This window comes from Henckelia pumila, chromosome 3, assembly GCF_033568475.1.
Source record: "Henckelia pumila isolate YLH828 chromosome 3, ASM3356847v2, whole genome shotgun sequence".
Lineage (NCBI taxonomy): Eukaryota > Viridiplantae > Streptophyta > Magnoliopsida > Lamiales > Gesneriaceae > Henckelia > Henckelia pumila.
The window spans coordinates 105,175,467-105,191,256 of NC_133122.1; the positions used below are offsets into that span (position 1 = coordinate 105,175,467).

At 42.3% G+C, this 15,790-nt stretch overlaps 1 protein-coding gene across 1 annotated transcript; it reads right to left on the reverse strand.

Moving 5' to 3' along the window:
* Nucleotides 1-604: 604 nt before the first annotated feature.
* LOC140889284 (uncharacterized) lies at nucleotides 605-1,186 on the reverse strand. Its single transcript, XM_073296998.1, has 2 exons — nucleotides 1,107-1,186; nucleotides 605-1,019 (listed from the first exon to the last, which is right to left on the reverse strand). Exons 1-2 carry the CDS (start codon nucleotides 1,184-1,186, stop codon nucleotides 605-607), a joined length of 495 nt encoding a protein of 164 aa, XP_073153099.1.
* Nucleotides 1,187-15,790: the final 14,604 nt, after the last annotated feature.

Sequence of the window (15,790 nt, forward strand, 5' to 3'; positions counted from 1 at the left end):
ACAAATCCCATAAACAAAATTATTCATCTCTACACGACCAATTAACCCAAAGCATGCAACCTAAAACAAATTCTCATTCCCAAAAGAAAAACTCAAAACGAACAGTGCAACTAGGAATCAGTAAAATCACCCTTAATTAAATGCTCTAAATATTACCTGTGACGAGCGTGGTATCAGGATCGGGTTCCTCGGCCTGCATCACAAACACTCTGCCCTGAGTCGGCGTCTCACGCCATGGACAATCTGAGACCATGTGCCTCGGCTTCTTGCATCGATAACAAACTCCAGCGCCTTCCAAACACTTCCCATAATGGGCACGTTTGCACTTCGGGAAAAATGGCTTCTCCCCAGTCTTGGAAGGAGCGGGTCTCGGTGCTGGCTGACCCTGGGGTCACTGAACATGATGTCCCTGGGGCCTGAAGTGTCCCTGGTGACGCTGCGGCCCAGTGAATGGCATCTTCCCATGCTGCTACTGCGGGCCATGAGATGGGAGCGGCCTCTTACTCTGCACCTCAGCACTGATGTCCCTCAATGTCTGCTCAGACCTCAAAGCTCGTCTGAGCGCTGAAGCATATTCAGCTGGCTCCGCCATGAGTACATCTCATTATATAGTGGATCTTAGCCCCACAATAAAGTGCTGGAGCTTCTCCGCCTCTTCGTCTCCAATCAGAAGAACAAAGTGCCAACCACGCTCAAATTTCACCACAAACTCAGCCACCAATAAGTCTCCCTGTCGTAGACTCAAAAACTCCGTCTTCAAACGGGCTCTCACATTAGCAGTGAAATACTTTTCAAAGAAGAGTCTCCTAAACTCAGCCCAAGGCAGGGTAGTTGTGTCTACTGTCTTCTCCACTCCTTCCCACCAGAGGGCAGCATCATCCTGGAGATGAAAGACAACACATCGTACTCGATCCGGATCTCCCAACTGCATATAGCGGAAGATCACCTCAAGAGATCGGATCCATCCCTCCGCTACCAGTGGATCAGTGGTGCCGGCAAAGTCTTTCGGATTCATCTTCCTGAACTGCTCATAAACAGTCCCAATTCCAGACCTCGGAGCGTCCACATGTCGCTCCAGGATACGGGCTAAGCCCGCTAGCACCTACGTCCCAACATCTCCAGCTGGTGGAGGCGGCGGAGGAGGAGGTGGCGGTGGATGTGGGTACCGTCCACGACGAGCGGCCATCTGTACGCATGTTCAAATTCCCACAATCAAGTTTCATGCCTTAGAAAAAAAAATCTTTAAACTTTTACAAGCTCAAAAATTAAAAAGGATAAGCGGAAATGAACTTAAACAAATAAAAATCATTGCACTTAAATCTTACAGACTTTGAGGCTAGATCCCTTTGAGTTTCGGCAATCGGTAGTAGGCACAGACCCAACCAAGACCGAGGCTTTGATACCAACTGAAACAACTAGTTACTAGTACTTGAATAAATAAAAGAAAGTAATACTCGGGTTTTTAAAATAATTAAAATTTTTCTAAAAATTTCGGCATGACCCATGTTATTTTAGAACAAACCAACAACACAGACAGCAGTTCAAAATATCTTAAATAATGACTCCAAATGTTCAACAAGTATCACAACTAGTAACATGACAGTAAGGTGCCACACCGGGCAACCAACCGAAAGTAAAGCGAACCAAATGTTCCTAAGCAGGGAAACACATCCTGCTACCAAGTAAACGAGAAAGTACGAAATGTAAATTCATTACAGACTCTAGGAAGGAAAGGACACAACGGAAAATAAATGGAGCCACGGTCACAGGCTTGCGCCCCCAGGAACCTCACCCATGGGATCCTGCCCCTCAGTCCACTGATACTCGTCCTCACCTGAAAGGATGAAAAAATTGGGGTGAGTCTAAAAGACCCATCAAGATCATGGGGGGGGGGGGGGGGGCGATAACGAGTACTAAATAACTACAAGCACACACATAATTCAAAATAGTGCGTAATAAAATAAATGTTAGTGCCCTTGATCTTAGAAGTAGTGAACATGCAAAAGATGCGAGTACATGAATATGACAAGTGCAAGGCTAAGTCAAATAACTCAATAAATTGCATAACATGGTTCTGAAAATAAACATATAAATAGCGAACTTAGATCCTTGGGTTGTGATCCTGTGATTTCGATCATGATCATGGCTGCAGTGCACTATGCCGCAAGAAAGTCAGGATGTCTCCTAAACTCGTCTTGCCCTGTGATTGGTAAATGAGGACAAGATTTCTCTCAACCCCACGCTTACACGTCTATATTTGGTAAGATAGACCAAGACGTCTCTCAACTCCACACATACACGTCCATTGGTAAGGTAGGTCAGAACTTCTCCCAACCCCACACATACACGTCATTTCTATAGTCACAATCAGTTCACCTCGTTCGAAAAATAATTTTCTTTCTTTATGGGATATAGGACATAGCAAGCACATGTGATAGTAATGAACTCAAACAAAATCTATTTACTCAATGTACATGCAAGAGACTCGATGGTGATTGATTGGGTTTGGTGATTTAGGGTAGTACCAATGCGGAAATCTAAACCATGAATAAAGAACTTAGGTGAACGGAGCTGCACACTCTACCCTCTTATGACTCGCTAAGGGCTTGACCAAGAGAGGAATCTGTCTGAGACAATACTTTCCCTAACCCCTTGACTTAAACCCAACACTAGTTAAAATGTTCAAAACCGAATAGCAAGCTTTTGCCTTAAAATTTTGCCCTTCCTAAGACTCAAGGCCTAATGCTTAGAGAAAACTCAACCAATTCAAATTCCCCCTGAAACCTTAATTTTCTAACGCTATAAGGTATCCACCAGCCCCGTGCCCTTCTCTGAGTACAGCCCCTTACCCTGCTGAACTCGCAAGAAGCTGGACAGCAGCGTGGCCTACAAAATCTTGCTCAACACCCTTCCTCAAACCAACCAAAAACCTACCAAACTGTCCCCCGATCCTCAAGCCACTATCCTAGCATCAACACCAACCCCTAAGCTCTTCCAAAACCTTGAAACAATCGCTCTATCCCTCGCTAATGCCTGTTCCCGGCCAACCCAAAATCAGCCCTTTGGTTGCTGTCCAGAAAATTGAACATGTAGTGACCCGTATCCAGAATTAAAGATTAATGAATAATTAATCGTGTAATCATGTTTAGATTAAGTAAAAAATGATTAAGGAAATTCCAAATGGGTTAACGGAGTCCAGAAATGGATTTAGGACACTCGAAAATGGTCGGGAAGGTTTCGAGGGTTCGGATGGTTTGGAGGCTCCGAACCGGGTTAGGAGGCTCCAAACAGGAACTGGCTCAGAGGATCCGAACCAAAGATCGGAGGATCCGAACGAGTTCGGAGGATCCGATCTCGGATCGGAGGCTCCGAAGATAATTCATCATGGGTGACATCATTGATGGGACTTCAGAGGATCTGAAGTCAGGATCGGAGGCTCCGAATAGGAACGGAGGCTCCGAAGTTAGGAACGGGGGATCCAAACCAGTTCGGAGGATCCGAATTCGAGTTCGGACGGCCCGAACTTCGCCTATAAATAGAGGTCCAAAATTTCATTTTCAACTCGCACCTCTCCTTTTCCTCTCTCAATTCCTAGGCTTTCTAACTCAGATCTAGGGAGTTCTATGCATCCTATTGGGAATCCGGAAGTGGCATAGCAATCCCGACGTCGAGGCAAAGATATGCCTAAGTTTTGAGGCAATTGTCATCAGCAGGCTGACGACGGACGCATGTATAGCTATGGTCTCCATAAATTATTTAGGAGTATGCAATAGCTTAGTTAAGGATTTTAGTTAAATAATGATGCATGGGTATTTGAATTGTAGAGCTGATATAGGCTTGGAACCTAGAGTGGAACTGCTAGGAACTGCCTGTAGTAAGGTACGTAAGTACAGACTGAGATAGCCAGCGGGTTTTGCATGCTTATATGTTGAATTTGTGTGTCATATTATTATGCAGCATCTGCATATCATATTGTTCATGTCCATCTTGTGAGATGAGCCATGTAGGGCCGCTCAGCCCTGTCTGGACGGTTGATGTATAGGGCCCAGTGACTGACGGGTCATGGGTGATTAGCATTTGGGGACACAATCCATGTCCTATAGGAATGAGCAGTGTACACAGGGTTTGCTCCCCGGGTTGTACCACTCATGTACTAGGCGCCACTACTGAGCAGTTATATACAGTTATCCCACATATGGATACCCTATCATTTGCATGCATCATATTTGTATGTTTTACCCAGTGCTTTTGTATTGAGCTTAGAGCTCACGTCCAGTCTTTTCTGTGTATCTGGACACCCCATTCGACGGGTAAGGTGTAGGTGCAAGATTGAGCACCAGGAGCTTGGAGTAGCCAGTGACCAGTGAAGACAGCAGGATTAGCTGTAGGTTTTGCCTTTAGGCTATTTATTCGAGTTGGTTGTATAAATCAAACTGGTTTAACCGGTTGTATTCTGCCGGTATGTTTTTATTTAAGTCTTCCGCAGCGATTTATTTAATGCATGTTTAATTATGCTCTTAACTCTGATTAGGTAGCGGATCCGGGTAGGGTCGCTACATTTATTGGTATCAGAGCATATGCATGCAAGAGACTTGGGATATAGGAAAGATAATTTGGGTTATCCTTATAGGATTGATGAGACCTTGGAAGAGGTGATAATGCGACGATTAGTTTGCCCAGAGACTATCATCATCGGCAGGATTTATGAAGATTTGCCTTATGGGATTCCAGCAAGTGCGGACAGGAGTGATGGATCGTGTCCGAGTTTTCAAGAATTCTACTCAGGTGGATCCTAGTTTTGGATCGAGTACCGGATGCTAGAGGCAGTGTCAGAGGATTGGTGTGGACTTACTTGATGCTTGCATCTGTACAGTCATTACCATGATGACACTACTCTGAAGATTCTCCACTAGTAGTTGGAGAGATTGTCAGATAGACCTTTACCAGGGAATGCCTCGAGTGCCTAAGGCATGACAAGTTTTGAGCGTAAGGTCTTTAACCTCATGAAGTACATGGTTTTGCCAGTATGCTGATATCGATGCTTTCGGTAAGCACACGGGAAACTTCATGTTCAAAAGCATGATATGAATACAAGAAGAACGCTGATGGTAGATCTTGAGCAGGAGGGGTCGACTGACATGCACTGACGCAGAGCATAGCTGGTTAGCTATCACGAGCCATTTCTCCGGAGTTCTTCGTAGGAGGACATGTAGAGAGACTTGGTCGGGAGTATGCTTGTATCGATGCGCGTGTCGATTAGAAGCTTCATGCTCAAGAAACAAAGACTAGTACGATGATTTAAATACTGTATTGATGTAGTTGTAAACAGTATTTTAGTTGTAAAGAATCATCATACTTTGGTTGTATTATTTCAAGTTCTATTGTACATTTCATTGTATTTTGAATACTGTATGTATTAAATGAGATTGTAATAAAGAGAATTGTACATAACTTGAAATAAGTGATACTTGTTTTATTTATCCAGCAATTCGTGGATGATTTCATGATTGTGCGGAAGTTTGGATTTGGGTTTAGTTGATTAGCGTTCAACTATTGCAGCTCATGGGATTTGAGTGGGCCAACGTGAATGTTTGACTTGCGGTTAGTCTAGTCGTTTTCCTAGGATTGACCTAGTTAGTCAGTGGACTATGTTAGTGCCAGCGATGAGTGGACTCATCTAAAGGCATTAGGCATATTGTTCGGTTTAGAACATTTGAACTTTGTTCTAGGTTGTTTCCTTAGAACAGGCTGTCTGATATTCGTTAGGTTGAGACTTGAGATGATGGGTTTTCATCAGGGATACCAGGTCCAGTATATGCCGAGAGTTGTGGACTATGACCATGACTAGACGTGATGGGGCGCGACCCTATGCCAATGTTACTCTAGGAGTCCTTGTACTTCAGATGTTATCTGGGAGCCTTGGTGCTTCAGGATTGGCGGTGGGAAGGCTACTCAGCCTAGGGATTTGGTAGCAGTCACAACAGGTTATGACCTTGGATTAAGATATCAGGTTTGATATCGATGGTTCGATATCGTCTGGTGTGCCAGAGATATAGTTTGAATATTCTGCTATAGGAACCAGTCATGAAGGGATTTTCTTGACAAGTGTGTACTCTGAGCAGATAGGTTTTAACCTTTGGGTTACTGCTAGACATGTGGATCTAGTAGGTGGATGGATTCTACCAGCGATGGCTATGGGTTTTCATCAGAGTTGTGGTTAGAATTTCCCTGTGATAGGAATCATCCAAGAACTTGGATGTGATGCTGTTTTATGACTTCAAATCGAATACGAGGACTACTCCTTGATGATTGGCTTCATCAGTATTGGATTATATCAGACGTTGAGGATTGTACATGACTATTTAAGATGTGGGAAGCATGGCCTATGACCGTGAAACCTTGGTGGTTGTCCAGGTGGGTTATTGAGGTAAGCTACCTTAGTCTTGAACTGTTGCACAATCTTAACAAGGGATATGATCAGGAGAGTGTTCGAAGATTGTGGAAATATTTGAAATTCCTTAGGTATAACTTTGGACTTGACGAATCGCGATGTTCATCGTGAATGAATGAGGCAAGGATAGTGAGTCCGGTGATTGCACTAAGTACTGTCTGATATTTTCAAAGGTTGAGCATAGGATTTTCCATGGGATGGAAATGGGCTTAGTTTATCTTGATGTTTGCCTTGGGCGAACAAGACAACGATTAGTAGTGATGATGTGGCACGGAATCTGTGCTAATGAATACTAGTGTCAATTGGCTAACTCTGTCAGAGTTAGGATAATTAAGTTCAGAATACGAAGCAGCGGTTAGTAGTGCAGAAAAGGCGCAGGACTTGTGCCAAGTAAACTACTTATGTACCGTATTCCGACACCGTTTGGAAATGGTTCTTTGTGGCAGCTGAGTCATGGTTATTGACCGAGCCATGTAGGTTGGATGATCATTGGTGGTTTTATCTGATAAGTGCGAGCTTAAGTAGATCGACGAATTCGATTGGTTGAGCCAATCAGGGTTGATCAGGATGTAGCAATTAAGAAATACTTGGGATAGTATTTTGTCGAGTAATGCTTATGGGATGAGTACTGAATACCATCTCAGAGAAATCGGAGATTTAAGTTATTTAGTCTCAATGATCGCCAGAGATGAATCTTCTGGGATTGCTGTAATCGGGAATGATTGCAAGTGTACTTGTATGATCAAGTTAGATGCTAACTTGACAGTGGAGACAAGCAAGGGAGTTGGTAGTTTCCAAGGATTATGCATTATTGTTAAGAAGGAAGCTGATATTGATCCAATCAATTGCTTAGTGATAGCAATAGGTCAGGAAAGGATCATGTTGTTGTTTCATGTGAGAGTTTTCCATTGAACAACAATAGTGAAGATTGTTGACCGGACAGTTCGGTTAAGTAAGGGCATCTATGTATACCGTTGTGTTTGGATCCGACGAGTAGTTGGAAATGCTAATGGACATTAGCAAGGAACATTAGTTGTCTAATCGTGTGGTATGACATTAGCTGGGATAGACTTAGTAGCCAACAAGGTTTGCCTTTGGGAGCGAAGATTTCGCAAGATCGTGACGGATCGAAATTGTTCTTTCGAGTCAGTGAGTCACATCTATGCGGATTGTTTTGTCAAGAATATTGCGCGTTAGCAATAATCGATATTCGGATGGCGTCAAGTGGCAAGTTACTTCGAGCACAAGTGTTTCCCAGGATCGATTAGGGAATCGACGAATTAGATCGTTCAGTGCTGAGACTGATGCGTTCGGCAAGGGAGCGATTTGACTATTGAGAATCCATTGGGATTTAGTTTCCAGGATCTTTATGATTCGACCTTGGGAGGTTGGTATGAGCAGGTGGTATTATCAGAGACTCTGAGTTGAGTTATACCAGGTGCAACGACTGTCGAGTTTCGAGACGGAATAGGAAGCGTTTCCATATGTATGTGCACTGTGGAATGTCCCAGTCGAGCATATTGGTGGAAGCTTGCCTTAGTCTTGATGTGTGTACAGTGATTGCGAGTATGTATAACTAACCAGAGGATGTCTAACGATTGGAATTCATGAGTTGAATAACCTATGATCAAGATGGTGTAGATCATCAGAGGCGTGATGACTTCCATTGCAATGTATGCGTGATTTCGCAGGCCAATGGCTAGGAGATGATGTAGAGTCATAAATTGCAAGTGATGATAGTTATCATCAGGGCATAGTGTTGAGGTTATACTAAGAAACGTGGACAGCAGAATGTACTAGACATGATGGTTTAAGTTCCCAGTATTTCTTGGGAAGCCGGTTGTGCTTCAGGGAGAGTGGAGAGGATAACCAGTCTAGGGAACATTGTGAGCAGTTACGTTGGAGTATATACTTGAGTCAACTGGATTATCTTAAAGCGAGATTCATGTTAGAATGTGTCAGCACAATGTTGGGATTAGTGTTTTCCTAACTAGAGGTGTTGAGCACCGAGAAATTTTGAAACCATTAGATGGTTAGATTCGATAAGTAATTCGACGAATGCAGTAAAACCAGTCAGGTTATGACTTGGTCTTCGTCAGTATAAGATTTCCTTTGAGACGATAATCTCGATCAAGTGGGTGTTGGTATCTTTCGTGATCAGGAAGATCGTGGTCCAAATGAAAGATGTATAAGAGTTACGATACGCTAGCGCTAGGGAAGTTCGACTGTCGACCAGTAGCGCAGTAATTTTCAGCTGGGAAAATGTTAATGCGGTTCAGCATTAATGAAGCTTGCAGAGAATTCGACGGGAGTCTGAGTGTGTCAGAGGATATTTCGACCAGACACTCGAGCAAGGGTTTCTTGTACGTTCTCGAGGTTTTACCCTAGATTTCGAGGACGAAATCTTCTAAGGGGGGGGGGGGGCGGGGAGAATGTAGTGACCCGTATCAAGAATTAACGATTAATGAATAATTAATCATGTTTAGATTAAGTAAAACATGATTAAGTAAATTCCAAATGGGTTAACAGAGTCCAGAAATGGATTCAAGACACTCAAAAATGGTCGAGAAGGTTCTGAGGGTTCGGAGGCTCCGAACCGGGTAAGGAGGCTCCAAATAGGAACTGGATCGGAGGATCCGAACCAAAGATCGGAGGATCCGAATGGGTTCGGAGGATCCGAGCTCGGATCGGAGGCTCCGAAGATAATGCATCATGGGTGACATCATTGATGGGACTTCGGAGGATTCGTAGTCAGGATCGGAGGCTCCGAACAGGAATGGAGGCTCTGAAGTCAAGAACGGGGGATCCGAACCAGTTCGGAGGATCCGAAGTCGAGTTCGGACGGCCCGAACTTCGCCTATAAATAGAGGTCCGAAATTTCATTTTCAACTCGCACCTCTCATTTTCCTCTCTCAATTCCTAGGCCTTCTAACTAGAATCTAGGGAGTTCTAGGCATCCTATTGGGAATCCGGAAGTGGCATAGCGATCCCGACGTCGAGGCGAAGATATGCCTAAGTTTTGAGGCAATTGTCATCAGCGGGCTGACGACGGACGCAGGTATAGCTATGGTCTCCTTAAATTATTTAGGAGTATGCAATAGCTTAGTTAAGGCTTTTAGAGCTTAAATAATGATGCATGGGTATTTGCATTGTAGAGCTGATATAGGCTTGGAACCTAGAGTGGGACAACTAGGAACTGCCTGTAGTAAGGTACGTAAGTACAGACTGAGATAGCCAGCGGGTTTTGCATGCTTATATGTTGCATTTGTGTGTCATATTATTATGCAGCATGTGCATATCATATTGTGTCTGTCCATCTTGTGAGATGAGACATGTAGGGCCGCTCAGCCCTGTCTGGACGGTTGATGTCTAGGGCCCAGTGACCGACGGGTCATGGGTGATTAGCATCTGGGGACAGAGTCCACGTCCTATAGGAATGAGCAGTGTACACAGGGTTTGCTCCCCGGGTTGTACCACTCATATCCTAGGCGCCACTATTAAGCAGTTATATACAGTTATCCCAGATATGGATACTCTATCATTTTCATGCATCATATTTGTATGTTTTACCCAGTGCTTTCGTATTGAGCTTAGAGCTCACGTCCAGTCTTTTCTGTGTATCTGGACACCCCATTCGACGGGGCAGGTGTAGGTGCAGGATTGAGCACCAGGAGCTTGGAGTAGCCAGTGACCAATGAAGACAGCAGGATTAGCTGTAGGTTTTTCCTTTAGGCTATTTATTCGATTTGGTTGTATAAATTGAATTGGTTTAACCGGTTGTATTCTGCCGGTCTGTTTTTATTTAAGTCTTCCGCAGCGATTTATTTAATGCATGTTTAATTATGCTCTTAACTCTGATTAGGTTGCGGATCCGGGTAGGGTCGCTACAGAACAACCTCTAGCCCAATCTCAAGACACAATCGAATCATCCTATTGCTACCACGTGAACTACATATCACCCGTGGTAGCCCCTACACCATCACCCCATAGAAACCAACCACAAACTCATGCTAAACATCGAACCAGCAGCCAAGAATAGAACTTAGTTTCTGACAAAAATTCGAACAGCCCCTAACCAAGTCCCAAAACGCATCCAACTCATTCCATTGATACCATGTGAACTACGTATCACCCATGGTAGCCCCTACCTCACCACACCAATCCAACACCATCAAAAACCATAATAGAAATCGAACAAGCTGCCAATATTTTCTGGAAATATTTAAAAAATACACAATTATATATACAATGGCATTCAAGCTTTAAACCATAGCATTTAACTCATGAGGGCATCAATAAACTAACTGAAATCAAAATTCTAGAGAAAATAAACATTTCCAGTCGTGAGGAGAAGAGAACAGGGCAAGCATAAGCTTGTATTTTAAAAAATGGGGAGGGCAGTAGCTATCAATAAAATGCAACACATAATATTCGTATATGAAATGCAAGAAACGAATCCAAAATCTTGCGTAAACTAAATCAAGCAAGAAATCAGAAATCTCGAACAAGGTGTGATGCTGCGGCATGAGTGAGGCGAGGAGAAACGGAAGAAAATTGCGGGACCCGAGCTCAATCTTGCATCCTAGCTCACCAAGGGTTGATTTTCTCGAGAAAAATCTAAGCTAGAATGGCACGATGTGAGGATTCAAAGGGAAAAAATGAAGAACAGAACAAAGGGATTCTCTCCTTTCTCTCGGCATGAGTGTGTGTGTATTGCGAGATGGTGTGCATGAGTTGAGTGTGTTTTAGAGTGTTAGTGTGTGTGTGTGTGTGTGTGTGTTTTAAAGGCTATGGTTATACCCAACCCTAGGTAAAAATGTCAATTAAAATTTCAAGTGTTAGACTAAAGAGATAATTTGCATTTCTAAATTAATCCGCACCCAAAATACACACTAGGATTTTTCAAATAAAATAAAAGATCGAATTCGATAGCCCGGAAATTAAAATACTAATCCTCACAGAGGTTTAAAAGAGAAAGTTCAAGAGTGCGAGAAAAATTAAATTTAAAAGCGACTTGTCATCGAAAATTTGAAATGATTAAATAATAGAGAATTTAAAACTTATTTAAGCAATTAAATACCGAAAATTAAAAATTATAAATATTAAAACAGGTTAGGCATAAAACTCAAATTATGAAAATTCTAGGCGTCACAAAAACGATGGAGAAGGTGGAGAGAATATGATGCATACGCCTAGTCACAAGAAATAGGCCAAGTGTTATATAAAAATCCAATTTTGCATTTTAGTCCCCGAACTCTTAAAAAATTGTAAATCAGTCCCTGATCATATAACAATTTTGCCCTCAAATTTATAATCTCCGAATATCACTACAAAAATCAATTAAGGTAATTTTGGGGCATTACAATTCTCCCCCTCTAAGAACTGATTTCGTCCTCGAAATCGCATTCGAATCGATCACATAAGATAAGGGATAGAACAAAGACTGCAATAAGAATTCACATCACAAAAATAACTCTGGAAAATGATGTCTCATATCGAACTCTGTCTCCCAAGTCGCTTCTTCGACTCCGTGTTGGCTCCACTGCACTTTCACTAACTGAATCGACTTGTTTCTGAGCTCAACGTATCGTTAAATTCATCTTCGTCTGGCTAAAGAACATGAGAATGATTTGGTGATATTTCCGCAACAAAGAGACATGAAAGATGTCGTGAATACCAGAAATAAATGGAGGAAGTGCAAGTCTGTAGGCAAGATCCCCTATCTTCTCCAGAATCTCATACGGTCTGATGAATCTCGGAGACAACTCCCCTCTCTTCCCAAATCTTACAGTGCCTCTGGAGGATAAATCTTCAGAAATAATCGGTCTCCCTGATCAAAACACAGAGTTCTGCGTCTGATATTCACATACTACGTCTGTTTTTCTTGAGCCGTCTTTATTTTTGTCAGAATAATCTTCATCTGCTCAGCCAAATCTCGAATCATATCCGGTCCCACATCATGTGACTAAGAAATCTCATCCCAGTACAAAGGAGATCTGAATTCCTTTCCGTACAACGCCATTAAAAGTGTCATCCCAATACTCGTTTGATAGCTATTGTTGTGCAAAAACTCTACAAGAGGTAAGGAATATTGCCAACTAGTGCCAAAGTCAAGCACTACGGATTGCAGCATACCCTCTAAAGTCTGAATCGTCCTCTTTGTCTATCTGTCAGTCTGTGGGTGATATGCTATACTTAAATGCAAATTGAGTACCAAGTGCCTCTTGAAGACTGTGCCAAAAGTGAGAAGTAAACCGAGGATATCGGTCTTAAATGATAGATTAAGTACCAAGTGCCTCTTGAAGACTAAGCCAAAAGTGAGAAGTAAACCGAGGATCTCGATATGAAACGATTGACTTCGGCACACCATGCAATCTCACAATGTCTCTGACATAGATATCGGCCATCTGATCATGTCGATACGTCATCTTGTACGGAAAAAAGTAGGCAGATTTCATCAATTGGTCGATCACTACCTAGTTAGCATCGCAACCTTGGACTGATCGTGGTAGCTTCGTGATGAAATCCATCGAAATAAGATCCCATTTCCATTCAGGAACAGATAGACTATGCAACAGACCACCGGGTAGCTTTCTCTCTACTTTCACCTGTTGACAGTTCAAACATCGGGATACATACCTCGTAACATCGCTCTTCATCTTCTTACACCAGAACTGGTTTCTAAAATCATTGTTTATCTTTCGACCACCTGGATGAATGCTGAATTGACTGCAATGTGCCTCTCACAAGATTCGCTGTCTCAACTCGAAAACATCGGGAACAACAATACGATTATTTACAAATAAAGCATCATCTCTAACTTGAAATTCAGACTGATATCCAGATCTGACTTTCTCTATCGAAATCTGAATACTCGGATCAGATTTCTGTGCCACTTTGATCTTCAAAAAAAACTGTGGTTGTCTTGTATAACAAACACTCTGATAGACCACCTATCTATTTCAAACTCTAAACCAGAAGTACAACAATCATCGATGAAATGAGAGACACCAACTGTAGATAAAGATAAAGAATTGATATTTTGGCTCAAGGCATCATCAGCTGCATTCGATTTCCCCGGGTAATACTTGATTTCATAGTCAAAGTCCTTCAGTAGATTTAACCATATTCTCTGTCTCATATTCAGTTCGGACTGCAAAAACAAATATTTCAGGCTTTTATGATATGAAAATATTTCAAAAGTCTCACCATAAAGATAGTGACGCTAGATCTTCAAAGCAAAAACGATAGCTGCAAGTTCAAGATCATGAACAGGATATCGAGTCTCGTGCGGGTTCAGCTTCCTTGATGCATAAGCTATCACATGCTTCCTCTGCATAAGAACACCTCCCAAGACTCTACGAGAAGCATCGCAATAAACTGTAAATTCACCAGTACCTGAAGGGATAGATAAAACTAGAGCACTGGTCAACCACTTCGTCAAGTCAATAAAACTGGCCTCACACGCTTCGTTCCAGACAAAAGGCGCATTTTTCTGAGTTAGCTAAGTAATCAGCTTCGCAAGAGAGGATAATATCTCGAAGAATCTGCGATAGAAACCCGCTAAACCCATAAAACATCAAATCTCAAGAACAGATGTTGGTCTAGGCCAATTCATAACTGATTAAATCTTTTTGGGATCAATAGAAATCCCATCTCTGGAGATAATGTGATCATGAAAGACAACTCGATCCAACCAGAACTCGCACTTCGACAGTTTAGCAAACAACTGTTGAGCATGCAAAATTTGCAAAACAACTCTCAAATGTTTTGCATGATCAGTACAATTCTTTGAATAGATAAGAATATCATCAATAAGAATAAGCACGATGTAACGTCCGAAATTTTTCTACGTGATTTCGCATGAATAATTAGGAAAAATAATTAATTTTAAAGACTTAATTTATATAAAAATAGTTTTTTGATAAGTACATATTATTGGAAACCTATTTTTCACCTACTAAGTCCACTTTAAGAACTTTTAGTACACTTTAAAAATTGAGGCATTATTTTGGACAAAGATTGGAGAATTAATGTCATAATTTAGAATTTTAAAATCTGATAAATATAGGCTGGATTATTGTCTCTTTGACCTAACTAGCAAATGCACGAGAAGTTCATTTTTCCTACACAAGTTGATGGCCCTAGACCCATCCCTTCTTTACTACAACTTATGGGATTGTCTAGCCTCAATCATTCTCCTCCCTCTTCTCTCCTTGTCCCTTTGAGTATTCATATACAATACTTAGCAGCAGCTAACTCACAGATCCACACACGTCACGAAATTCTTGGTGCAAACTCAAGGAAAAATCAGAGTCCGCCTGTCCAAGTCGCGATCTACGCAATCGTATACGTTTTTCTTGTGTTTTAAACACAAAGGCACGTTTTAATTCTCTTCTTTTCTCACCATTTAAGTTATATATTCCTGTTTGATCATGAAATCAATGTTTTCACATACTATGAATGTGTTTCATGAAGATTATGTAATGATTTGCAAGCTGTCCATGACTTTTCCTTCTTTTCATGATTGATGTTCATGTTTTCTTCATCTGGATCTTTTATGGCTACTGGTGCATGGCTATGTGGTGTCTTAGGGTCCCTAGGGTTGATCTTGGTTGGATTTTGCGGATAATCTAGGCTGGAACCGAAGCTATTCTTTTGTGATGCGCAAGTTGTTGCAGATTCAGCAATCTTAGAAGATTGCTTTGTATACACTGTAGGATGCGATTTACAGGTGGATTCCAATAGTTTTAGAACCCCGAGACCTTGGGGAAGGATGTGTTGGTGATTCTACTGTCAGTGGTTGCCGGAGCTAGTCGGTCCAAGCCGCCGAAGTTGGAAATCGCGATCTCCGCACGAGCAGAAAATAGAGTCATGTTGTGGTGGTTCGTTCTCCTACTATAGAGTACGGTTTTGGTTAAGATTTGTTGGGTTAAAACCCCTAGATGTTGGCTATGTTTTGAAAGTGGTTTCACGGTATTTGGTGGTTTGATCAGGTCGTACGAGTGAAAATACAGCAACTGCTCATTCTTGTGCGTGAGCTGGGAAAGGGGTTGAGTGCAAGCTTTCGTGTGAGCTGCTCAGGTCACGGTTTGGGCTAGTTCTTGGCTTGATGGAAACGTCTGGATGTGGGCTCGGTTTAGGGGGTGGTTCTTTGGTCGGTGGTTTCCGAAACTGGCCGGATGCCGGCCTTCTTTAAGGCTGCTTGCTGCCACGCAGTAGCTAGAAAAAGGGGATCGGGTTCTGGGTTTGCTTCGGGCTGGGCTCAGGCTGGGTGGTTTGGGTTGGGTCCGATGGTTTATGGGTCATGTTGGTTGGGTTTGGGTTTGGGTTTGGGTC